General features: G+C 54.7%; 1 protein-coding gene across 1 annotated transcript; it reads right to left on the reverse strand.

The window, feature by feature from the left end:
- Nucleotides 1-12,917: 12,917 nt before the first annotated feature.
- INSYN1 (inhibitory synaptic factor 1) lies at nt 12,918-25,773 on the reverse strand. Its single transcript, XM_074601527.1, has 4 exons — nt 25,587-25,773; nt 24,706-24,884; nt 23,627-24,371; nt 12,918-13,627 (listed from the first exon to the last, which is right to left on the reverse strand). The coding sequence occupies exons 3-4, from the start codon at nt 23,807-23,809 to the stop codon at nt 12,938-12,940; spliced, it is 873 nt and encodes a 290-aa protein (XP_074457628.1). The 5' UTR covers nt 23,810-24,371; nt 24,706-24,884; nt 25,587-25,773; the 3' UTR covers nt 12,918-12,937.
- Between the last annotated feature and the right edge of the window lie 683 nt (nt 25,774-26,456).

Genomic DNA, 26,456 nt, shown 5'->3' on the forward strand with positions numbered 1-26,456 from the left:
CTCCCCTTGTGTCCTCAGTGGGGAGGAGGGACAGCCGTCAGGCTTTGCTTGGGTCTGCTCAGATGGGAGTTGGGGTTGTGCTCATGCACCCGGTCATGAGTACGTCCTCCAGGTAAGCCGTCTCCTGGGCTGGCCACAAGCTCTAGGAAATGTGGACAGCTGTTGTCACCTGAAAGCATCTCCCAAGCCACAGCACTTGGGGATGGAAAGTGTGTCTCTGCAGGAAGCCTTTCCAAATGCCCAGTGCTGCTGCTGAGGCTCCCTGTATATTGTGTACCTGGCATGCAGTGCTGTGCATGGATTCCTAAATGTTTGCTGTAGGCAGAGTATGGCTTCTATTTTCTCTTTGTTATTAAAAGAGAGGGGACAAATAGAGAAAGCTATTGGTCCACCCGCTCTAAACGGACGTTTTTTGAAATATTAGGGGTAGGAGAAAGCCTTCAGTCAGTAGGTATGATCTAGATTCTCATCACCTCTCCTCGCAAAAGCCTTGTCTCTGGTGTGCTGGAGGATCTGAGCCGCAGGGCCCTGGAGTCCTCATCACACTAAAATGGAGTCAACATGCATAAGACAAGCCGCAAAGCTGTGTGAAACCATTCTCCTTGCTCTGTGGCTTCCCCTCCTACACAGCATAGCCTTATTCTGACCTCTTGGCTTATACTTGAGGTGTCTTCAGCCTGGTGGGATTCAAGCTGGGTATGAACTCTTGGTGTCTCTGTTCCTGATGTGGTGAGTTTTTAATACCAGTTGCACTTCTCAAGAATTTGAGTAACAGTGATGCTTCTCAAAAGTGGTTTGCTTACCCTGGGCTGGGGGCCACTTGTCAGCCCCAGAGGATGCCCTGGGAGCTGTGGTCACCTCCAGGCCAACTTGGAGGCAGCAGGATGCTCTTAGGCCATGCCTGCAGGGCCATGTTCTTTGCAGTGCTATCTGGGATTATCTACATTGCATCAGGTTAAGTAATTGATTTATTGGATAGAGTGCAGGAACCCTGTGCTCCTGAGTGCGCACAGCAATGGGGTCAGGTTCCTTGAAGCATGGCTGCGTTGGTTGGTGCTGGTGACCCTCGTGTGCTTCGCAGGGAGAATCCCCAAACCTGTTGCCTCCCCTCCATCCTTCCGGTCTGAACTGACCGAATGCCTCATGTTCTTGCTTTCAGTATCCCAAGAGAAGTCAAAGACCCGATGCTTGCAACAGAAAAGGCAAAAAGCCTTTTCTGAGTGGAGGAAACTGCTGCTGGCCCTGGATAAAGAGCAGAAAGGGGCAAAGTGGCATGGTTGACTCAGAGCAATGCCAGCAGCCTTAGTTCTCACATGTTTGGCCTTTTGCTTTTGCTAGTGCCTTCTGAAAACTGCTGCTGTTAAAGGCATTAGCTAAATCTGGCAGCTGAAGGCTGGAAACAGCAAGTCTGCCCTGAAGCTCTTGGGCTGCAATCCCCTAGCCATTAGGATGCAGCCTAGTGATGCTGATTCTCTTTACAATACACTCCAACACAGCCCGAGTGTGGCTCCGGCCCTGCAAATGAGCTTTCCCCAGCCCTGAGAAATCAGCTTGGCGCTTGCACTCTGTGGCCCTGGCAGGGTGTGGAGCAGGAACCCCCTCCCCAAGCAAGCTGGCTTTGAAAGCCCAGGAATGATGTGCTTAAGACAAATGTGTTGTGTGTGTGGTTTTTTTGGGTTTTTTTTTTTTTTTGCTTCTGTTTTCAATGAGTTAAGCAGCTGGGCCAAAATAATCAGGTGGAAAAATGAGGCAGCTGTGTAAGCTTGCTTTACTTTTTTTTTTTTTTTTTTTTTTTTGGCCAAAATCTTTCCAGATCAGGCTGTCAGCCTTCATGTTTAATGCACAAGCTCCTTCCTGAAGGAGCTACAGGAGATTAAAACAACCTCTTTTTTTTTTTCTTAATTTTTTTTTTACCTTGACAGGGTGCCATGCACATGCTGAGTGTGTGGCCAGGCTGTGATGCTAGACTTCCGAAAGGCTGTTGGTGTTCCTCACATGGGCACAGAGACCCCAGCCCCGTCCCCTGGCTGGGGGTGGGAGCTGGAAGTTGTCTTTATGGGCAGTCCCCCCATGCATGGTCCTCTCAACCATCTGTCTTGAGGCTCCTCATTAATCTATAAAGCTACTTTCTTCCCCCCATCTGAAGAAATCTGCCACCTGCTGCTCTTGTCACTGTTGTTCTATGCCACTGAGACTGCGCTTCTCTGGGTGTTGCATCTCCTGCAAGCTCTTCTGGCTGTGAAAGCTTGACATGTGCTGCCAGCACCACCTCCCTTCCCAGACTTATCAGGAGCTTAATAAAAAAGCCAAACTTTGTGGTTATTTCTTTTTAATTCAAGCTGCAGACTTGTGACCTCCTCTGGTGCAGGCTCTATGGAGGTAACTGTCAGCACGGGACTTCTCCCCTCTCAGGGCTTCAGCATCCAGCTGAGGAGATCTGGCTGGGTTTTGGGCTCCAAGCCCTGTTGGATCCAAGCCTACTAGCACTAATCCACCAGCCTGTGCTCAGATCCTCTTTTGAGGCCCATCTTCAGCAGGAGAGACTTGTGTTGGGAGCTGTTGTGCTCCGGGCTGTCCTTTCCTTCTGCTCTTCCTCCTTCCCAGCCCAGGAGGGGCTGCACATCAGCTACTGCTGCTTATAAAGCTGTTTGCTTCCCCTGGGGAGGCCAGCATGTGTGTGGGTTTTAGTATTATGATTTAACACAGCTACTACTTCTCTAATAAGTTGCTAATCCCAAACCAACTTCTTTTTTTTTTCCCCCATGCTATTTACCAGGAAAACAAATCTCATAGGAGGGCCAAAGAGGAGAAGGACTTGGTGGAGAAAAAGGTGTCTTGGGGGGATGATGATCCGATTCAGGGACCAAGCCAAGGGATCTTGGCTTATCTGATGGATAAGGAATTTGGCAGGATTTTGCTGCAGGATGCTCTTAAAAGTTGGGCGGTGCCAGGTGCCACTCTCCTGTCCCCAAAGGCGGTGAGACCTCCTGCTGGAGCTGTAGCGGGTGATGTTGTCGGTTCCCTTTTCCTGTCTGGTTTGACACAACTGCCCGATGGGTGAAGAGAGGAAGTGCAGGGCATGTGATGCCTGACTCACCTGCTCTTCCCCAGCCGTGAGCCCCATCAACCCCAATCCCATAACTGCTGCTTCTGGACTTTGTTAGCATTCATCTCCCTCGCACGCAGGAGCATCCGTGTAAAGACTTAATTAGAAAGCTGTAAGATGCTGGCAGAACGATCAATTTGTGGGAATTAATAATGTGAACAAGGATGCATTGCGGTCATTCACTTGTGTCTCCGGCTTGCTGTAAGTGCCCAGTAATACGGAGATGTTGGTGACAGACTATAAGCAGCCTTCAAGGTATTAATTAAAAGAAAAATAATTTACCACGCAGAAGAATGTTCAGGTACTTCTTACAGGAATTTCAGGGTAAGAGTGAGCTGCTTGGTGTGTTCATTTGCAGATTTATGCTGTCCCATGGAAGTGGTGTGAATGTTGATGCCCACCTCCCTTCTGCACAGCAGGAGCTGCTCTGTCCACGTCCGCCTCTGGGCGTGGCCCATCTCTCGTCAGACAAGAAGAAAAATTAATGACAGGGTAAAAAAATGAACGGAAGACTTCCCCAGGAAGTGAGTTGGGGCTTGTAGCAACTCGCTTGTGCAAGCCAGCAGGGAGACTGGGTGGACTTGGAGGTCCTCTTGCCTGTGCCTTGGTGGGTGGCCTGGCCACATCCACGTGGGGTTGATCTTGGAGAGACAGCAGCAGCCCTGGACCAACCTGGACGCAGGTGCTCGGACAAGCAGGGAAGGGTGCACAAGCTTTTTGCATTGCTGTAGCACTCAAGGGCAGGCTGGAGATGACCTCCTTGGACATGCAGCAGCAACCAGGAAAAGGAGAACATGTTCATTTTAACCATTCCTAAACGTCTTGTTGCAGTACTCAAAGAATTTTTGTTGCCAGACAGCCTTCTCTCTGACCATGGTCTGCCCTTATCCTCCAACTCAAGGGGGTTGCAGTTTAATTTTTAAGAGGATATTTGACACAGCAAGACTTGAGGTTCTTCAGTTCAGCCCCACGGGACTATCCCCTTCGTGGCACTGCCATCCAGCAGGAGGGACCGTTCTGCAAAGGATTAAAGGATTCCTGGTCTGTAAAGTAGGTAGCTTAAAAAAAAAAAAAAAAAAAAAAAGGCAACCAAAATTTCCAAATCTGATTGGAAACTCCAGGTCGCTGAGGCCAGGGTGTCATTTCAGGGGGGTTATTGTCCAGTTTCAAGAGGAAGGAGCCTCCCCTGTTATCCCGGAGCTGCCTGCCTTGCACTTAAACGCAAACCAAACCTGATTCCTGGAGCCCTGCAGCCGCAGGGAGGTATATATGTGCAGCCCAAGGACGTCCTAGCCTTATTTATTGCTTTTTTTTTTTAATTCTTCCCCCCCCTCTCCCCCCAAGCCAAAAGCCCTCTTGCCTTAACGCTGTGTGTGTGCATTGCTGCAGACCTGGTCATTTAAATAGGAGGCTGCAGGCACCCATGCCCTGTGTGCCACGGGCTCCGTTCCGCCCTCGTTTTACCCCCGTGAATAAGCTCCCTGATGTCTCAAATATCCTCTTTCTGCCCCAAATGTCTTCTGGACGTTGCCCCGCTCTTTCGGCTGCGCTTTGACCCGCCCCAGCTCAGGGGCTTTAGTTGTGCTCTCCCACCGCAGAAGTGTCCCTCCATCAGGAGCTCCTGGTGTCCTGTGAACGTATGGGAAACTCTTCAAAAATAGATAAATATTCCTTTTACTGAAAAAAAAAAACAAACCCCTTAGGAAAATTACCCTCTGGTGTTTTTTAAAAGTTATCTTCTACCTTTTCTTCTTTAAAGCTAAGAGGGTGTGGGGAGAGGGGACCTGCAAGAGGGGCTTTTCCATCGCTGACATTATGTGGAGCTGGCTCTTGCAAGGGGAAACACCCCCCCCCCCCCGCCACAGATGTGATGAGAAGGGTCCAGGGATTTATTTCTTGAGTTGTGTTTCTTCAGGCTGAGGATGTGGCACGAGTTGTGTCCTTTCTCAGCCCTCTGCGTCCGCACAGGTCTGTGGACGTTAGAGAGGACGTTACATTTTGATGCCCAAGTTTCTGCACTCAGCGCGTACAAACTGGCAGCTGAGTATCAGGGCTAATTTCCCCAGGACCTACGCTATTAATGCCCTACCTCCACATGTTCGAGGAAATTTCTTCACCTTTTTTCTTCCTCCTTTTTCCCTTTCTGTGATGATCAGCAAAGCAGAATGTTATTCTAAGCCTTGCAATCCTGCCGGTGGAGCTTTTACCAAGCAGTGATCTTTAGAAGGGTGTTTCCTGAGCACTTAAATTGTTTATTGTAAATAATATCCATTTTCCCCGCATAGACCTGGAGAAGGAGCCGAAAAGGAAAATTTCTGATATCTCTTACGGGTATTTATTCCCATCTGAGCGAATAAAGCACTTCCCGAAGGAGCTGGAGTTAATTCACTTCTTGTGTTTTTGCTGCCAGAAAAAAAATGCGCCACGGTGTAAATGGAGACAAAGGAGCAAAAGCCATTTGAAAACACCGCCAGTAAATTAAAGTTTTGCTGTATTTGCTGAGATAATTTAGCGTAATTCCCCGCTAATGAATTAATGCACCACTTCTTGTTCATTATAGCTTCCCTAATTTGATTGGAGCTCTAAGTGCTAGCTAGCTTCATTACCAGCAAATATTAATGTAATAAAGTGGGGTTTGGTGGAGTCCTTCATCCCTAGCGAGCTTTGTTCCCAGGTGATGTGCTGGGGAAGGGCTGGGAGGAGGAGGAAGGTCAGGGATGCTGCCCACCAGTGAGGCTTCGTAGGCACCCATCAGCTTCTGGTTGAGCAGCATCATCTCTTGGCAGCCGCGTCCAAAGGCTACGGGGTTGCTCCACCCTTGGCAGAAAACACCTCATTTCCCTACAGCATCGCAGCCTTACAGGGAGGAAAAACCAGAAGCTAAAAAATATGGTCATTGCATTAAATTAATCCTCAGCTGTCGGCTCATCAGGGGAGCAGCCCCATCCCACCACAGCCTTGGCTTTGCTTTTTAGTAGCTATAGCTTGCTCTTTAATAAATGCACTGTAGGAAAGGTAAAGAAGAAGAAAGCAGAGCGCAGGTGATGTTTGTTTCTGAAGACTGGTACCCAAGTGGCTCTGATGGCCACGTGGGGGAAAACATCCCTCTGCAGCCCCTCATACTTCTTTTTTCATCTTCTCCCCCGCCATAAAGTTGCACCGGAGGCTTTGGCCAAGGCTGATGCTGGGCTGGGGGTTGTGTGGTCCCAAGGACCGTTTCCACCATCCCACCTGCATGGCTGGGGAGCCAGGAGGGACACGACCGGCTCTGCCTCAATCATGTTCTTTGATGCAAATGGCTCCACGCATAATTTAAGGCTTACACCGAATAATCATCTCTGCTCCGGCTAAGAAGGGATGGGGAGGGACAGCTTCCTTTTTCAAGCCTTTTTTTTTGTTTTTCTCTTCCAAAAGTGTTTCCTAAGTGCTGGGTGAAGAGATTTTTTTCCCACGCTGCATCAGGCATCTGCCGGAGCCCAAGATCTGGGTACCCCCCAGCATCCCAAAGGTGTCCATGGGTGATGTCCCAGGGCACTGCATGAGCCAACCATTGGGAAATATTTTTTTTTTTAATCCATTGTTTGAGCCCACAGGTGCTAGTTGTGAAAAGACACGTTTTAACATAAAGCTGAGATGGGGATGTAATCCCATGGGTCCAAGTACGAGGTTACAAGGTCCCAGACCTCATCCTGACATGTCCTGGGACTTTGGGCACATATTTCAACGAACATTTTGGGTTCCACCTGGCTCAGGTGGCCCTGGAGACACAGTTCTGCTCCCCTCCAAGGACGGCATTGCCGGGCCCTGTGGCAGTGCTCCTTATTATGGGTTGGCACTGACACCTTTGATTTTTTCCTGGGTTTTTTTTTCTTTCTCCTTCCAAGAGCCTTGACGTTTTAATTATTTATTTGGAGCGTGATTAATGTTTTGTCTGACGTTGTTCTGCCAGGGGAGCCCCGGTACATTTTGGTTTAGCAAGATCTAATTAAGAAGTCCCATCAAGCATGTCATCCCTTGTCTTACAAGTACCTCCAGGGCTCCTCTGGCGCGGCTGCATTTCAACAGGCTCAGCTGGACGCGACGGCTCCGAGGGGCCTGGGACTCTTCTGGGGGGTCCTGCCCTGCAAACAGGGGGTTCTCCAGCCAAGCACCCCTTGTCCCATGGTCAAGGCATGACCCAGATTGCTTCTACCTCCAGGGCATGGAGTTAAGAAGCCCTTTTCGTCCCAAATTCCCTTTTTTTGGCTGCAATTTGGGGGGGATGCTCTACTCTTGAGAGCAGGATGGGGCCAGGCTGAAGCTGTCCGGTCCCCATTTTCCCACCAGGGATGAAGCGCGGGGTGATGACAAAATTCACCCACGGAGGTGATGTGACGTGGGGCCAACTTTGGCACCTAGCACAGGTCTCGGAAGTGGAGGTGAGGATGGAGGCAGGCCCTGCGTGGGGCATGCATGTGCATGCGTGTGTGTGCGTGCATGTGTGCCCACTGCCACCCAGTGGTGGGAGAGCACCCAGCCATCACCCAGCAAAATGCATTTTATAAGGCGAGATAACGTAATAAATAAATATACGTTTCCCGTTGGCGTAGCAGGCGCTGTATCCAGGTACTGGAAGACCGAGCTCCAGGAGAGGTGGCCACTGGAGAAGCAGATTTTGCTGGGCTGGAGGTGGTGGTGGAGCTGCCAGCTCAGCTCAGTATGTCAGGCAGAGGCCCTCACCCTGAGTCTGGCCTCCTGTGGCCTTGGGGACATTAAGTGGCCTGGCCAGCCCCACCTGGGACCCCTACCTGCACCCTGCTCGTGGCCCCAGGAGCCCATTTAAGCTCAGCCTGGGCTTATCGGTCCCTACTTGAGCTGTGCTGCAAGGATGCTGCTCTCCAGCCATGCCCATTGACCACAAACTTATCCCCACCTTGCCTTGGACCTGCCTCAGCCTCACCACCTTGCCTGATGCTCTGAGCGCCCTGTTGACATTGGTGTCCCCCTTATCCCACCTTGCTCCCTGGGTTGATGGCTCTTGCCCCACTGCTGAGTATCCATCCAGGCTCTCTTTCCCTCTCCTGGCAGAGCAGAAGGTTTTCTTCTGGTGTCCAGCCAACACCGCTCCATCCTTGGGTTATCAGCCCCGGAGAAGGTTGGAGCCCATGACTCCATCCATGAGCATGGGGAAGCTGTCCCGGCCACGGAGCGACTGGCAGCCATCCTGCGGCACGGAGGCCTCCAGCAAGCTGTGAAATTGCAGGCTGGCAAGTGCCAGGAGCAAACGAGGATTAATTAGCGTGCCATGACCACGAGTACCTGTTTCAGGCCCATGTCTGGCCGGGCTTATACATCTCCATCCTGTGGCTGCCAGGAAGGCTTGGCTGTCAGAGCCCAGAGAGGAGCATGAGCGGGGGAGATGCTCTAGTTGGGGCTTTAGTGCCAAATTGCATTGGGGTGGCTCCACAACCCAGCGCTGAGTCACCGAGTGACCTGATATGTGGCTTGGGGGTGCCCCTGAACACGCCTTTCTCCTCCAACGGGGATGCCCTGGGCTGGGGGTGAGGAGGCGAAGGGATGCGGGATGCTGTGGGATGCTGTGGGATGCTGCAGGGTAACTCCCCAGGGAGAGAGGGCTGGGTTTGCTTCGGGGTGCTGCGAGCGGCGTGGGTACCCTCTGCTCGGCGTGGGGCTCTTCGCCTCCTCCCCGTGCAGCCTTTTCTTGCGAGGAGATAACTCGCCGCCAGCGAGTTATCTGGCTCCGAGGCTGGAGATAAGCAGAGCTGGGGAGGATGTGACCCCCCGGCTCGCTGCACCGCAGAGCAAAATCAAGCTGGGAAGGTGCAGCTGAGCTGCGTCAGCCCACGGGGACTGTAGCTTTTGGGGCGATGCTCCTTTGCTCCCCTTGGAGCAAAGCACCCTGGCTGGAGGGATGAGGATGAGGAGGTAAGAGCCTTGGCCATCCCCTCGCAGGGCAGAAGATGGATTTAACTTCCGAGAGCTGGAAGGAGAGGCTGAAGGAGCGCTCGTCTTGCAGCTATAAAGAAGCATCATCGTACAAAGCGCCGGTACATCACTCGCAGTAATTCAGCTGTGGAACAGCGAGGAACAAATAAGACAAGATGCTGTACATTAGCAGAGGCAGGAGGCATAGCCTCTCCCTTGGAAAACAAAGCATTTGTCTTCCAGCCGCAGCGAGCGACCAGCCCCGAGCGGTGCAGGGGGGGGCCAGCTAAAAATCCAGGGATGTTTTTACCGGCTGATGAGCTACAAAAGGGGCTGGTTGTAGCCAGGGCTATGGGAAATAAAACCCATCTCTGGTGGCGGGGCGGGGAGAGGTTGCTGCAGTCCCCTAAGAGCGGATCGTAAGAGATTTGAGGAAAAAAGCTCCATCTATGTATGGGGATGTAGATGTTTTTGGCTTCCCAGGGCGGGGGTGGGATGAGCACAGGGACTCACGGGTGCAGTTTGAGCTCCCATACCCTGCAGAACTGGTCTTCCCAAAGCCCGAAACCGAACCGGCATTCTTCCTTAGGCTGGAAAATATCCTGTTATCCACTTTGATGGCTGCCTTTCATGTCAGCAAGCTCAGAATTGAAGTCTCCAGGCAGTCGGGGGCTATTTTCAGCCCTGCCAAAGTGAGATGTAGCAAGACGGCTTATTCTAGGGGGGGAGAAACTTTCCAGCTGGATTTCATGAGCCGGAGGGATTGGGTGAGCTCGGAGGACTTTCTTCAAAACACAAACCCCAGCAGAGCCTCTCGCAATTTGGGTCAACTCGAACAGGACCCGTGGGGAGAGTCAGAGCTGGAGGATTCAAATGTGGAGCCGAAATTCTGCTTTAAACCCCATCAAAACCTGGCTCCGGCCAGAGCAGCCGCCGAGCATCCTTCCCGGCCAAAAATCAGCGGGATGCATGGCAGAAGGTACCCACCATTCTGGGTCACTGGCTAGTCCGTGTCCTCATTTTATTTGCTGATAGTTCTTTATTGCTTCTTGGAGGAAACACAAGCCCTTTGCCCCTTCCTTTGCCATCTCCGGTGACTCTCTTGTTGCTGTTTCAGGTGTTTCTGAACAGGTTTTGGGGTCCGGGGAGGGGTTGGGGGTGGAGGACAGGGACATTACTGGGATGCTGTGGGGGGAAAGGCTCGTTAATTTGTTAATATATAGCATCAAGAGAAAGGCAAGGTGTTTTCTCAGCACAGCTTCGCCCCCTATCTCCCTCCCCGCAGCCATGGGCGACAGCTCCGACGAGCTGGATCTTGTCCCTGCAAGAGCAAAGCCCATTATTTCGTCATCAATAGCTGGTCTGGTGGTGCAATTAATAACACCATTAATAACTCAGTTACTGCTGTAACAAAGCCATTTTTACTAGTTTGAATGGTTTCTTCGTATTGGTGTTAATAATCACCCCCATCCTCTTGAATTTTACCCTAAAAAACCCCAAACAGATAGGTTTTCCTGCTAAATAAGAACAGCAAAACCCCTCTGGGTGTGCAGAGGAGCAGCAAGGGCATCGCCCGCAGTTCTCTGTATATCAGCAGTGGCTTTTATTACCCTTTAAGCCAAGCAAACGGGAGTGGAGGAATTGCCCCCCTCGCTGTTTACCCCTGTTTTATGGAGCTTTTTCCATCCGTGGGCACGAAAGGTTAATACAGCGCTTACCGCCCGCCGTCGCTTGGATTTATTGGAGAGCATGAAATAAAGCTTGCAGGGCTGTAAATTCATTCTTAATAGAAACGTGGGGGAAGAAGCCATTACCCTTGTCCGTATGGCCCCGACTGCAAGCAAATGGCTTTAAATCCCCAGCCCCAAGGTGAGCAGCTTTGCCCTGAGCCGTGCAGGAGCCAGAGCTTTTGCATCCCCAACGCCTTGCCTCAGTTTCCCCTCTGGCTGCTTTTGCAGCTCGTTCCAGGGCTGCAGGCGATGCGGGCGCCCCCAAATCTGTATCAGCCGAAAAACATCTCCTTCTGCAGCTCCGGCTGCTCCGAATTTTTCCCTCATGCTCTTCCTGGTATCCTTCAGGAGGAGTTATTAAAGAACAAAGCTACATCTATTAATCATGCTTTTACAATGGGGCCAGGCTGTAAAAAGCTCATAAAAATAAATAAATAGCCAGCTGTTGACATGCGGAGGGAGTGGAGAGGAGTTGTCCCATCCCACATCTTCCAGTGCCGGTGCCGGGTGAGCCCAGCTGTCCTCTCTCCGGGATGTGGGATAGGGACATCCGGTCCTTCGGTGGCCCTATTTGTGAAAAACAAGGGGTTAATGCTCCCCTCGGGGTCCAGCCCTGGGCATAGGAGGAGATGCGGAAGAAGATGATGCATCAGCATCATCAGCATCATCTTCCCCCCATGGTCTCCGCTGTGGGGGTCTTCCCTCTCCCAGCTTTGCCCGGCGGTGGGATGTCTCAGTGGGGATGGATGCTCCCTGGATGGCACCAAGGCTCTGCACATCTTGGCAATGGATGCTGATCCCCAGGGAATGCCATACCCATTGGGTCCTAAATACTAAAAAAAAAAAAAAAAAAAAAAAAGTAATTCAACATAATTTGTGTGAAAGGCTTTTCTCCTGCTATGATTTGGGTTGAATTCAGTGTGTTTTGATCACCACCGCGTTCTTTTTGATGGACATTTCGCAGGAGCATCCCTTGCCCTTGGTAGCGACGCTGGCTGGCAGCGAGGGTCCCAGCTCCGGAGTAACGATTGGGGTGGCACCCAGAAAAGGCTTGAAATGGAGCATCTCTGACCTGGATTAAAAATAAGGAGTCAAGGTGACGATTTTTTTTTGCTGCCAGGCTTGGAAAAAAACACTGTCATGCCAGGGATGCTTGAGGGCTGGCGGTGCTCGAGGGCTGGCGGTGCAAACGCATCTCTGCGGGAAGAAGAGCCGATGGGGAAGACACGGGGTGATTTTCTCCAGGACCAGGTGCTGCACCGACTCCTTTGGATGCTGAAGGCTTCAGCAAAACCTGGAGGCTGAAAAAAGTGCCAAGGGTGGATTTGGAGGTCCAGATTCCTTAATTTTTTAGAGAAAAATCCAGCTTTTTCCCACACACACACACATCGGGACTGCGGCTTTTGAAATGTGAAACGAGAAGCGGGTACCTAAAGGAAAGCCGGGGACCTTTCCCACATTATTTTAAGATGGTTACAGGACTTGGAGGTCACTAATATTTCCCCTGGATCTGATATAAAGGAATGAAATTGGAAGGGGGAGTTGTCCCCCCCCCGACTCTTCAGCACTGGTGTAGTTTTCCCCTCTGCAAACCCCCCTCAGGCCAGGGTGTGTGTGTGTGTGTGACATCTCGGGTGACATCCCTGGTGACATCCCCACTCCCCTCAGACATCAGCTATGACAAAGCAGATCACACCGGCCCTTCTTAAGCCAAACGGGGGTAAAATGTCCCGAGGGAGGGACATTCCCCCCACGACCCACAGCCCAGCCACTCCCCCACCCCCTCCCAGCATCCCCACATCCCCCTCCATCCCCTGGCCGCGACCTCAGATGTTCTGGCTCTCCCCTCCGTAGAGGCTTCCCTCTTGGTACATATATACATATAATATATATATATGTTATTGTTATCGTTTCTCCATGATGGACGGTTTATTGATCTGAAGCTTCTGTCCACAAAAAAAAAAAAATAGTTTAAAATTCCCTGAGCCTCGAAAATGACGGGTAGGTAGTTGGGACATTCGTCTTCTTTGCCACCTTTTCATGTTGATTTTATTAGTAGTATTGATTTATTTAAATATATATTTTTATATATATATATATATATTTTTCTGTCCCTCCCCAGGAATCGCCCCCCCCATCCCCCCACCCTCCCCAAATCCGTGCGGTGGAGCCGGCGTCAGTTTTTATTTTTAATTTTCTGCTTGGTGGGGATGTAAGGCAGCACTGTCTGGGTGCTTTTGTCGGCTACGGTCTGCGTGCTGCTGTTCCTTGTCAGCCGCCGTGCCGGAGGTCCACCACCACCACCACCGGTGGAAGGATGCTTTGAGGGTGGTCCCGCCAGCACCTTACGGACAGGCTCCTCAGGGCCATCATCCCCCGGGGACGCCGTGCTGTCACCGTCCCGGTCGTCGTCGCAGCACAGAGCGTGGTAAAGCACCTTGTCGCTGAATCGGACCCGTTCCCTCGTGCCAGCCGGTCGGTGATGTGGGATCTTCTGGCTGGCCGTTGTGCCAAAGGCTTCCTCGCTGGATGAGTCCGGGGTCCCACCGCCCCGGGGACCGTTGGTGATGGGGATCCCCCCGTTCATCAGCCGGTAATCGGGCTGGCGAACCGGCGGGGGCTGTGGCTGCGACCGGGAGGGCTCAGGACCGTCGCCCAGGTCGGAGGGGGTGGAAGCATCCAGGAAGGAGCAGAATTCCCAGCTGTCGGAGAGGATGTCAGAGGCGGCGAAATCGAGGGGTCCCAGCTCGAAGGCACCTCCCCCCTTCTCGCTGCTGGAGGTGCTGCTGGCCGTCGCCGTCGTCCAGTCGTCAGGCTCCAGCTCAAACTCGAAGTCGGACGTCAGTCGGTCGATCTGGCTCACCACCTGCGGACAGACGGACGGATGGGCAGAGAGGAGCCGCCGGACGGGACACCCTCCCATTTTTGCTCCTTAATAACACCACATCCCTAAATCTCTGCCATTTCCCCCGGCACCACTGGTGTGATGAGTTGGGAGGTCTCAGCCCACGTGCAGCCGCTACAGAAGCCCCTTGGCAGGAGCGAAAGCCCACCTGGTGGCACGGCACCCGTGGGCCCCAAGCCAGCGGTGAAACCTCGGGTGACTGTGGGTGCTTGGTGTGTCAGGATGGACCTTCTCAGGGTGGCTCTGGGGGGGGGAGTCTGCCTTGTCCCCTGGGACAATGAGTGTCACCCCAAACCCCCAAGCATGTTGTGTCCCCTGGTTCCTCACACTTGACCATGGGGAACCACCTGTGACCGCCACCTCCTCCCCCTGGGAAAGATGGCCCTGCAGGTGGGGAAACTGAGCCAGGGAGTGGAAAATATCCCAAGATTGTAGGATAAAATACATGGGAAGGTGGTGGGGGGCTGCGAGGACAGCCTTGGTTAGGACGCTTGGTGCGCTTGATCGCCATTCCTCCATCTTTTGCAAGGTGTTGAGTTTATCAAGACCTGTAGTGGCTTGGGCATGGGGTCATGGCCCTGACCACACCACAGGGGACGGACCTCACATGGGGCATGAATAAAACAAGCCCTTCAAAAATTAACAATAATAGATGTAGTGTCCTAGCTGATGTTCAAGCCATGGGCAGGGCTGGAAGGGGAAGGAAGGGAGGAAGGACCTCCTTCCTTCTGCGGCTCCCATGGACCATGGTCTCTGTGTGATGACCTTGATGAGGTTTCGGATGCAAAAGGCTCATCACCCACCTTCAAGTCTTTAATCCCATCCAGCTCGAGGGCTGCCCAGCACCAAGCACAGCACTAACGCTGCCGGGGGCTCCCTAATCCCACCCAAGCACCCGCTGCTGTGGCATCTGGCCGGAGCCATCCCTGTGTCTCTGGCAGCACCGTGGTGTTTCTTGGCTGGTGTTTCTGCGTGTATATATATGCACGGCGGGGTGGTGGTGGTGGTGGTGTGTGGCTTTATTTTGTGTGGGAGGCAGAGCACAACATGAAAATTCAACTTGGCAGCAGTTGGAAGTGTGTATTTTTGGCAGGGTTGCCGGCTCGCCTCTACCCTCCTCTTCGGGGGGAGCTGGCAGAGGGCCTGGCTGGTCCCAACACTGCCAAGCAGGAGGTGGGCAACGGCAGATGGGGGGGTGCTGGGGGGAACCCCTCGACACCCCCCCTACCCGTTTGTGTACCCAGTTGATGCATTTTGTTCTTCCCCCCCTGCCCCATCATGGGCATCTGCGGGCATTGTTGCTCCCCGACACCCCCATCTCGCACACGGAGCATTTGGGAGTGAGAAGAACCCTGTGCTTAGTATTTTCCAGGTGGTTTCTCCATGCATAAATGTGTTTTTTTCTGGTTATTTTTCATTATTGCCTTTCTCTCCGCATCTCTTTCCTTCCCTTGCCCTTCCACACATCCTTTCTTGGTGGAAATCAGCCACAATTTTCCCAAAATAAGAGAGGGAAGACAAATCAATGGGCAATATCTTGCCAGACATGTTTTGTTTCCTTCTCAGACCACCAAAAAGCCCTGCCGTATCTCCATCGGTGCCGTGGTTCATCAACAGGTGTCAGACCTCCTCATCCACCAAGAATAATTAGTCATAGTGCATCTCTCCATCATTTTTACACTGCTGTTATCCCATAACTCCATTTTTTCAAGCACTTCTGTTGGGGGAAACTGAGTCCTTGGGCTCAGACACCCCATCCCACCCTTGTGTTGGGTGGGCCAAGCGTGGGCACCCCAAAGCTGATGTCACGGTGCCAGGTTGCCCTTCGTCTCTGCATCCCTTTGCTAGATGCCAACACGCAGGGGCTTGGGCCAATACTATAAATCACTCGAAATGCACCATAAACCACAGCTCAGCAGGACAGGCTCCTCACAAAGCCCTCGTGGTGGATGAGGACGCGTGGGCAGAGTTAAGGGTAATTTAATATGTCTGGGCATCGGAAACCGGCGCCCCAGGGGATGATTACACAGCCAGCAGCCGAAGTGGATCCGTTACACTCTGCTGACCTAATTTTAATAAAATTCTCATATGTGAGCTCCAAATTTCCAGTTATTCGACAGCCCTACCCATGCAGCTCTCCTGCTCTGCCAAGCTCCCGAGGAGATGGCACCACAGATGGAGGACCCCAACACCCCCCCTGAGTCGCTTGTTGGGGGTTCCAGCTGTGGGCATACAGCACCCCCTCTTTTAAATCATCTGCAGGTCCCTATGGGACATCTCCAGGCTCTGGCTGTAGCTAGGACCATTTCTTGGGCCACCAAACTCTGTGTGACAACCTGGGGACAACCTGGATAAGCATCTGTGGAGGACAAAATAGTTCCACCTCCACGAGAGCACAATCCCAAGGGGCACAGCGGTCTGATATGGTTTGGGTGAGGGTGATGGGGCTGGATGTCCGGGTTTGCAGCCTGCTGCAAACATGGAGAAGAGCAACTGGGGAGATCTGGGAATGAGGAGACCCTTTCTGAGATGGGACCAGCTGGTGTCACCAGGAAAACGCAGGCTGAAGGGCTGGGGGTTGCTGCCTGGGAGCATGTTGGACATACTGGCAATAAGAGATGCCAAAAAACATATTTCCATGAAAAAAAGGGTGCAGCGGAGCCTGGATGAAGTTTGAGTTGGAAATGAGAGGTGCGCTCCCAACGTCATACCTGAGCACATGGTGATGGGCACTAATACACCTCAACAGCCTCAATCAGCCCCACCTGGGACCTCCACCACACCCTGTCCACGGCCCAGGAGTCCCCTCCTGAGCTGTGCTGCAGTCTGACCTGTCCCCACCCCCATGACTGGCTTCTCCCCTGGGTGGACCTCTTGAAGGTATGTTGAAGCCCATCCCTGGTCCCACCTCAGGGATGGACCTTGGACCTACATCATGGCATTGTCACCCACGGGGACTTTGGGTCCCCAAAGCAGGGTAGTGCTGGGGACAGTGAGCTGAGGGCTTCTCATCCCAAGCAGCAGAAGGCGATGGGCTCTACCCAAGCTCCTCACCCATGATGGCTGACTTATTTTTCCTGCCTCCTTGCCCACGCAAGACCTCCAGAGAGAGCCCGCAGGGAAAGCATCCATCCTTCAAGCTTTGGCTTTGAAGGGTGCTGGGGGCAAGCTGTGAGCACCCTCACCAGCACCCGCAAGGAAGTCTTGACATTAGAAAAGGCAAATGCTTCTGTTCCCAATGCACCACCAAAATTCCTCCCCCCTCCCCCCTCCCCCCTTCCTCCCCCTTCCCCCCCCCCTTTTTCTTTGGAGGAGAAAGGGTGAAACTTGAGGAAAAGAGAATAAAAAAGGTGCTGTGACCTCTTCTTTTTTCGGTGACAAGAAAGAATTAGGAAGAAAGGGCAGGAAAAGAGCTGTCTCTGGGAAACACCTGGCTATTATTATTTTTTAATAAGGTGGCAAATGATTCTGCTGAAACCCTCAGCTAAAACGAGATCACCTCTGTTTTCACAAAGGCTCGGTGATTACAACACCGGGTTCAGGGTAAGCATCTCCCTGGGCTTCGAGCTGGCTCCCTGTCACCCAGGGTCCCTGCTCCTCCTCGTTAAAGGGACCTGCTGCAATTCAGGCTCAGTGAGTGCCAGGAAAGGAGGCACGTCCCAATCCTGGTCCTCGTCCCCATCCCAGTCCTTGCCACGGCACACAGGGATTAGTGTCACATCAGCGGTGGCTCACTCGGGGCTATTTTTAAGGCCGTTTTCTATTTTAAATGGATGGTGGTGGCGGCGCAGAGGGGGGGTGTGTGTGTTAAATACCTATGTGACACTTGGTACTCGCTGAGGATTTAAATGTAAAGAAGGATTGCTCCCCCCTTGTCTCCTTCCCAAGGCAGGTTGTCAAAGATTTTTAGCCGGGGCCATCACTGCTGGCAGAGGGAGCTGGGGTGAGAGCGATGGGGAGGGATGGATGGAGGGATGGACCAGACCCGAGGTTGGGTGCTTTGGCGTGAGACCCTGGTGACGCTCTCACCCCCCATGAATCGGGGTGGCTCTGTCCCCCTACAGGCAAGTGAGGAGGGTTGGGGTGTCCCTGGTGTGTGCTGGAGGTGCCATGGGGGTGACTAAGGGAGGACGTGCCTCCATCCTCCCTCGCCTTTACGTTTTGCCTTGCTGCAAAGAGTCACCTTTTTGGTGACAGCAGAGCATCCCTGGTCAAACCAGGGGTACCCGGCAGCAGGAAAACAGGGAGAAAAAATAATTCCCCTTGACCTTGTGCATGGTGTCACCAAGAGGCCTCATCTTGTGTCCAAGTGCCCTGAAAGTAGGTGCTGGGTGGCCAAAGGTGCTCATCTGTTGCCCAAAGCAAAGAGCTTTCAGCAGCTGGAGGATGAACTGGAGCGCGGCAGAGGGATGGACCCATGTCCCCATGGTACCCTGTAGAGACCGGCACTGAGCGAGGATGCGCTAAACCACGGTGCTGGCCAGTTCGCTCCCACCCCAAAACCCACTTCCCATCTTTCAGCCCAACTGGGAGTGCTGGGTGCTCCCCTCACCCCACGTACTGTCCCCACACCCACAGATGCTGCTGGCAGCCAGGAGCTTTCCTGATAAAAGCCTGGGTGTCCCAAATCAGGTGTTTACCTCCCCAGCTGAGGCCAGATGTTGAACATCTGGAGCATTGTTGTTTTTTAATGATTTTTTTGATTATTGGCTGCAAATCAAGCAACGGAGGTTCCTGGCTTGGTGGCTCCAGCTTTCCACATTTGGGCCACGCTGTTTCCTCTCGAGGAGCTAAACGGCCTGGAAGCTCGAGAAGATGCTGGAGAGGTGAGGGACGAGGCGGGGGGGACAAGGCGGGGGGACAAGAGGGGACCTCAAAGGCTTCATGGCCGGTAATTGGTAATGCATATATTCCCGAGGCCGGGGAAGGAGCTGGAAGATGCTGGGATCAAAGTGTTATGGTCTAATGGCCCCTTCATCCTGGCACGGCCTTTGAAGTGGGTGGGTGAAGCGGATTGGCACTCGGGGTGGGTACTGCTGGGCAAAGGGGGGGGTCCGGAGTGGGGATATCAAAGCAGGGGGGTCTTAGCTTTGATATGGAGGGGACCCGTGTGCGCGTCCCCTTGGCTACCCTTCTGCGAGATGTGACTCTTTTCCCAACCCAGAGCCAAACATCTCGTCCTGCTGGGAGAGGAGCAGGGATTTTTTGTGTGTGCCCCACCAGGCCCCATGCTCCCTCGGCTGCCGGCTGGATCCCCAGCCCCAGTCCCCCTCCAGCAGCACATTTTGGAGTCCAAAGCATCTTTCCACGCTACACAGATGCTTTTCCAGGCTGGATCCGACCCGCCTGGCCCCGCACCCTCCTTCGCTGCCAGCTGGCACACAGAGAGGACGTGCAATGGGACCACGTGGCCCCTGTGAAAAAAATATCCAACCCTATTCCCAAAGCGTCAAATCATCCTGGAGGCGTTTGACACCGTCACCTTGAACATCAGTTCCTCCTTCCCTGGGGGATGGGGAAAAGAGTCACCCCAAAGCCTCCGGCAGAGCCCCTGCAACCCCACAGCCAAACTCTCCCGGAGCAGGGACCTTCCCGCATCTCCCAAACTGCTGCCCGGCACAGGCAAGGTGAGTAAATATTTAATAAGGAATAAATGATTAATTGGAGCTGGCTAAGAGAAGCTGGGTTACAGGGGGGCCTCTCTTCCCTGAGCTGACGCTTATAAATGAGCGCACCGCGGATCTCAGGATCATTTGCTAGATCATCAGCCACTAAATAGTTCGAAATCATCGCGCAGATCCCTAAAACATGTTATTATTAGAATAATAAGGCGCCTTCTCACCGTGAACTTTCCCAAGCGTTCCCAGCTAATCACTTATTGATTACAACATTATTAAAGTATTTATTATCATAAGGGGTTGCAGGGAGGACTTTCTTCCTGCCAAAGGCTTGGAGGGGACCCCTCGGTGCTGCTTCCCTGCGTGGTGGGACCCCACTGCTCCCATGTCAGGGGGCACAGGGGCGATAGCACCCTTCCCATGGGATTTTGGAGGGGGGGTTGCACATAGGGAGAAGTGCACAGATGTTTGTTTTTATTTCCCACCTCTGAATGTATTCCACGGATGGTTTCCCACTCCCAGCACTAATCAAAGGGATGCCCCAAGGAGCTCAGCCTTACAAGTGGAGACGGTTGGGACCTCCTGGGGTATCTTCTTCCCTGTGGCATCACCCTTATTCCTGCGGGAAAAGGCCGGGGCTGGCAGGAGGTGCGTGGGAGGGCAGGCAGCGTGGCAAGCGCTCGGCGGAAGCGCCTTCCCTGCCTGCCTCCTGCCTGATTTCTACTTCCAGTGTGCGATTTCAATCAAAGATTTTAATAATCATTTTCCCCGCACATAATACAGCCCTGTCTTGGAGTGCTGGGGAATAATTATATACACAAAAGGGAGAGAGGGAGGGAGGGAGAGTGGGAGCGGGGAAACTGGTAAAACAGCATCCTGAATCAAACGGACATCTGGAATGACAGCCTTCAGGTGGGAACCGCTCCCGGCAGCCGGGGATGGAGCCCGAACTGGGGTCTGGTCCCACATCGCATCCCCACGGATGGGCTGATGGAACGGGGCTGCCCTGGGGTCCCCCACTGAAACCTTTCCCCAGAGCATCCCGCAATTCTGGACTCAAACTCTCTGCTGAAGCAGGGACAACCTGGGAGAGAAGACTCATATGAGCCAGAGCTGGCTGCACCTGGAGCTGGCGAGTGGTTTCAGAGCAGGAATCGTCCCTGGGTGAAAGCCCTTGTGCCCAGACAGGGGTTTTGATGACTTTGGGGTTGTTTTTGTTAAGGTGGTTATGACCTGGCGGCTTTTTCCAGACCTCCAAAGTCCTGGTACCCAGCTCCTCTTGCAAGGAGAAGCGGGAAGGAGCAGGTTCCCGTGAAGGTTTTCTGGCTCCGCAGGTGCCTCGGGTGCAGCAGGATCGGGTCCACCACTGCCCTCACCGAGCGCATCCAGCTCTGCGTCCCAACCCACCAACAAAGCCCCAGGCAGAGGAGATGGCCACAGGGACAGACGTTTCCAAAGCCCCTGTGGTGGCTCTGTTGGAGAATACACCAGTGTCCCAAGTGCCAGGGCCCCGTGGGCACTAAAGGGCTTTAATGACCCTGAGCAGCCCCTCCTGGGACCCCCACCCATGAGCCCACTTACGCTTGGGGCCATCGGTCCCCGCCAGGGGCTGCAGGGCTGCCTGTCCCCAGCCTTGTCCCCATGTCCTAGCCCCCACCTCCAGCTGAGAAAGAACATCACTACATGCAAGGCAGACAGCTGCAGGGACTTATATTTTTTTTATCATCTTTTCTTTCAGCAATATCTTAGAGCTTACAATTTGCCAGCCTGGTGTCTACCACGTACTTTTCTGGGCGGGTTTGAAAGAGAATTCTCTGTAACGTGCTCCCATCGAGCTTGCTCTGAGAGACCCAGAAGACAAGGGCTTGAACTTCCAAAGCCTCTAAAGCCCAACATCTGCCTGGTTTGGGGAAAACCAGACCTCTGAGTTGCTGGAGCTCAGTTTAGCTTGGTCGGACCAGTGTGTTTTAGCTCTGGAGCCTGCTCTTGTGCTTGGTTTTTTGCTGTTTTGTATAAATTCAACTAATTGCTGCAAAGTTATATGGGTACGTGGTAGGAGTTGTTGAGAAAGGTTGAAGTTTAGGACCCGTCTCGTGGTGGGCACCTTGTGGCTAGTTCTACGCTCACCTGGTCGTGTTGCTCCGTGATGTGAGGAGCTCTTCCAGGGCAGTTATGGGATGCAGCCTTGGAGGTCATTGGTGTCTAGGGATGTGCCAGCTCCATGGAAAAATCATTCCCAGTCCTCAGTGCTTCCCAGTACCCTCGGGAGAAGCCATTTCATGGTATGTGGACCCCCTCCCTGGCACAAGAGCAGGGTCTCCCTGGGGTGAGGGCCAGAGGATGGGTGTCCTCTAGCCGCCCTCTGCTCCTCAAAGCACAGGGACCTGCCCGCGCTCAGCTCAGCTCTTTCACCCTCCAGCATTATTCCTCCTCCTTTGAGCCTGCTTCCCAAAACATGTCCCCAGGGAATGCTGAGAGCCCTTTCCCCCTCCCCTGTGTCCTCAGGCCACTGTTCCCACTCTGTTCCGAGACGCACGGGTACAACCTCACTTGGGCAGCCGACCAAAGGTGCTGCGGGGATGCTCAAGGTCCTTCTGGCCCCAAGAGCTGGTCGGGGATCCCGTGGAGCCACCCGAGGCTTGGCGGGAAGCACAACCTGGCCTCAGCCGTGAAATGGTCAGAGATTTGTCCCATCTCATCCCTCCCCATCCCTCCCCATCCCTGGCAAGAGGGATGCTTGTATGATCGTGGTGGTCCCACCCAGCCTTAAATCCGCAGGCTCAACGAAAGGGGCCGAACTGCCGTCATCCTCACTTTAAAGGCCTCCTTAAGCTCCTGGAGGAGCATGAAGCAAGCTCAGGCTAAATGGAAAATAGCTCTGCCTCCTGATTATTACTATTATGACTATTTTTAATCCGCATGGGATTTGTTGAAGGGGTTTTGGGCTCCCCTGTTGGCACTGGGGGAAAGAGGAGAGGGCACTTTTTGCTTTGGGTGGCCGGGTTTGCTTTTCGCTTTCTGTTGCAGGAAGGACTGGCGAAGCCACAAGAGGAAGGAAAATCTGTAGGGATGCTGCGACCAGGTCAAGCCCTCGTGGGAACCCAGTGGGGCGGCGTGATGGGATGTGGCATACCCCCCCCGGCAGGATGGCCTCCCCAAAATTTCCTGGCCTGAGCGGAGCCGTCCCAAAGGAGGACGCTGCATCCCAGAGGATGCTTCAGGCTGGAAGATGTCACCTCCCTGACCACAGCCACGTCCGCACCGAGGATGACGTTAGTCCACCTGCATCAGTGCTCTCTTGGTGGCATCCCCGTGTCACTGACCCATGTGGGGCTGTTCCGGCACAGCCCCGTGGCAAAACCTCCACCAATTTCTGCCCTTCCTTGGTGGGGGGAAAAGAGGTTTCACAGGACCCTGGGTGTAACGCCATCATGTTTGGCTCAGGTCACAAAGAGGGTGCAAACGCCCGCCTGCCCCATTGCAAAACAAGCTGCCACGCCGTGCCCAAGGCTACCACATGCTTTCCATCCACCGCTTTCCCTGTCGCCCGCAGAGACGTCCCAAATTACCAGCCTCATCCAGGTCCCCTTCCCCTGGGAATGTGTGACACTCCCCCTTGAGCCGCAAAAATATTAAATTCCCCACCAAACTGCCACTGCCACTGGGAGGAAACCCCAGCCACACTTTATATGTGTGTGTATATATGTATTATTTTTTGTTTTGCAGGAGCAGTGGACACCGACAGCCAGGCTACGGGACAGCCCATCGCTTTGGCCCCCTGCCCAGCCTGTGGACCACCCTCCTTCATCGCACCCAGGGCCGATGACGTATTTTTAGTGCTCTCTGCAATGCCAGAGGGACCCACCATCCCCTCTCCATCCACCTCCCTCATTTGAAAGGGGCCTGGAAAGCATTCCCAATCCCCCCTGCCCAAGGCAGAACAGAGCTGACCGTGACACGGTGCCAACAGCACCGGCTCCCCCAGCCCCAGCGTCTGACCCCACGGTGCTTCTCCCACCCCCAGCACCCGCAGGATGGGTGCCTCAGCCAGGCCCCCTGACCCCGAGCAAACCCCGGAGTCAAGGTCAAGGGCAGTTTTACAAACCGTATATTTTTTTTCTCCCCCCTCTTTTTGAAAATCCTATTGCACATCAGTTGTGCCGTGCCGCCCCAGGTCCCTCCTGGGGCTGATGGGTTGCGGGTGCTGAGTTGCCCCTGCTCCCCCCAGCCCGGCCCTGAGGCAGGGGACAGGCAGGGGGACGGGGACAGGGCACCCGCATTTGAGGCCAGCAGCTACCGCGACCCCGCGCAGGGATGCGATGGCACCCTGGGGTTTTCCTACCTCCCGGAGCTCCTTGGCCACCTCCTTGAGCTCCTGTAAGATGCCTTCCAGTTGCCCGATCACCATTTTCATCCGACTCCGGATCCTTTCCCTTTCACAATTACTCTTGCTGCTGCTACAATTGCTGCTGCTGCTGCTGGGGTGGTCACTGGGCTGCCTGTCCTGGCAGGTCCGGGAGTCCATCCTTCCCTACCGGCCTCGGTTCCCGGCCCCAACGGCTCTGTCCATCCTGCTCCCCTCTAGCCGGGTGGCCTGGCGTCCGCGCAGCCCCTCTCGGCCGGGGAGCTTTCAACATCTTAACGTTCCCCTGCCTCCAAGAAAGTCCCAGCCGCACACTCGCCTCCCTGCGAGGTCGGGGGGCTCCGGTTCGGAGCAGGGAGCTGGGTCAGGATGCACCATGCGGAGTCGGGAACGCTGCAGAGGGAGTTCAGCGGGTGGCCGTGGGGAGATGTGGAGTGGCCATGGAGTGAGTGGAGGAGGCAAGCACTGCCTGGTCAGGTGAGCAGGAGGAGGAGGAGGAAGAGGAAGAGTCTGTCGGATGTCCCAGGAAGCTAAAATCCAGTGGCTCACGCCTTGCCTGCTCCCTGGTGCTGGGGAAGAGGACGCGGGTCTGGGTGTCCCCAGGGAGCGATGCTGTTCCCCGTGTTGGTCCCTTGCTCCGGGGTCTCCAGCTCCAACGCTGGGTGGTGGTGGTGGGGGGTCTCCCAGCTGGGCACAGGTGTCCTGGGGAGCACAGGGTCCCCTCCTGCAAGGACAGACAGACAAACAACGTGAGGGAGCCATCCCTTCCAGAGCCAGAAAGATGGGGCGGGGGGAGGGGGGTCCTGCCTACTCCTGCCTTACCTTGATCGCAGCCTCAGCATAAGGACAAGCCGCCGCGTACCCCCACAGTGCCCTCCCCCTAATTGAGGCAGGGGGCAGGATGCAACCTGACACAGTTCCTGTCCTCTTTTCTCCCCCCCACCCCCCGCCTTCCAGTTTGAGACCCCAAGACTAGGCACATCGGGGTCTCGCTGAGCCAGATGGATGGATAGACGGACAGCCAGACAGCCAGACAGGCATGCAGCTCAGGAACTTACCGTCGTGACCCAGAATCCCTCCTTAGCTCCAGTCCAAGCTCTTCCTGGTCCTTTTTTTTTCCTTTTTTTCCCCTTCTCCTTTTCTTATTTCCTCCCCCTCCTCCTCCTCCTCCTCTTCCTCCTCCCTCAGGGCTTTTGCGTGACACAAGAGGAGTCCGGGGGCCACTTTCCTTCGGTCGCTGTCGGAAGGGGTGAGACGTTATCAGAGGTGACAGTCCGCTGGGGGGAAGGGACACGTCCCAGGGGACCCCTCTGCTTCGGCGGGGGGGGAGTGTCAGGCAGCCCCCTCTCCGCCGCCACCCTCTCTCCCGGGTTCAAGCCCCAACCCCGCCTCGGCCGACGAGGGCGGGGAGAAACCCACCTTGCCCCGAAACGACACCCCCCCTTCCCTCAAGGGGAGCGGGGGAAGCAGCACGGGTGGAGATGGAGTGCGGTGGGGGGGGCACATCCCCCCAACCCGGGGGTGCTCACAGGGAAGGAGGGCTGGGGGGTCCCGGCATGCTCGCATCTCCATCCCCGGTACCCCCATCCTCCATCCCTGGTACCCGCATCCTCCATCGCCGGTACCCGCATCTCCATCCCCAGTACCCTCAGCCTCCATCCGCCGTACCCGCATCCTCCGGGGCACCGGGGACGGATGATGCCAGTACCCGCATCCTCCATCCCCGGTACCCGCATCCTCCATCTCCGCTGCTCGCATCCTCCATCCCCCCATGTGCCCGCATCCCCGCATCCTCCATCCCCGGTACCCGCATCCTCCATCCCCGCTGCCCGCATCCCCGCTTCCCGCATCCACACCCCCCCCCCCCCCAATCCCTCCCTCCCCGCTGCCCCCGCTGCCCCGCACCCCCGCACCCTCCCCCGGTGCCCCCGGGACCGACCGGCGGCAGCGATGCCGGTTCAGGGCCGGCCGCCCCCTGGGCGCCGGGGGGGGGGAGGGGGGGGGGCGGCTCCCGGCGCCCCGGGCAGAGCCATGGGGCGGGCGGAGCGGCGGTGGGCGCCCGGCCCCCGGCCCCGGCCGCAGCCTCCCCGCTCCCCGCGGCTCCCGGTTTCGGCTCGCCCCGGCGGCTGCTGTGTCAGAGAAAGGGGCCGAGCCTCCGCCGGGCGGGGGGGGCTTAAAGGGGCCGGGAGTCCCTTTGCACGGTGCGGAGCGGGCAAGGGTTGGGGGGGGCAGCACCCGGGGAAACTGAGGCAGCGCTGGGGTGGGGGGTCCTTTACTTGGCGGGGAGGGGGGCTGTGCCTCAGTTTCCCCACTCTGTTCCCTGTCTTTAAATAATAATGTCATTAAGGCTGGTCCCTTCTGAACGCAAAATGCGCCCCCGCCCCCCCCCCCCCCCCGTGGGTCATGTTTGGGGGCAATTTCTGCAGGATCTGTAAAAAACCCCCAGCGCTCTCAGGATGCAGGACCATCATCCTAAACAAAGGTCCCTGCTGCAGGACTTGCCTGGACAGGAGGAAAATAACACCCACGGGCCTATGTGTGCATGTGTGGGGGGGGTCTGGTCTCCGGGGGGGAGCCCCAACGAAGGGAGGAAATTGGCCCGATGCAAGGATCCAGCCTGGGAAAATCCATCCAGTTTAGAAGCAATGGAAGAAAGGAGAGATTCCTGTCCTAGAGCTGAACGGCGACGATAGGTGGCAATCCCAGGTCTGCCAGAGGCGAGGCGGCGTGTGCGCATACGTGTTATTTATTGCCTCCTACCGGGTATATTCAAAAGTGCTGAACACACTTTTTGGCATGGACCCGAACT

Source organism: Larus michahellis, chromosome 9, assembly GCF_964199755.1.
Source record: "Larus michahellis chromosome 9, bLarMic1.1, whole genome shotgun sequence".
Classification (NCBI taxonomy): domain Eukaryota; kingdom Metazoa; phylum Chordata; class Aves; order Charadriiformes; family Laridae; genus Larus; species Larus michahellis.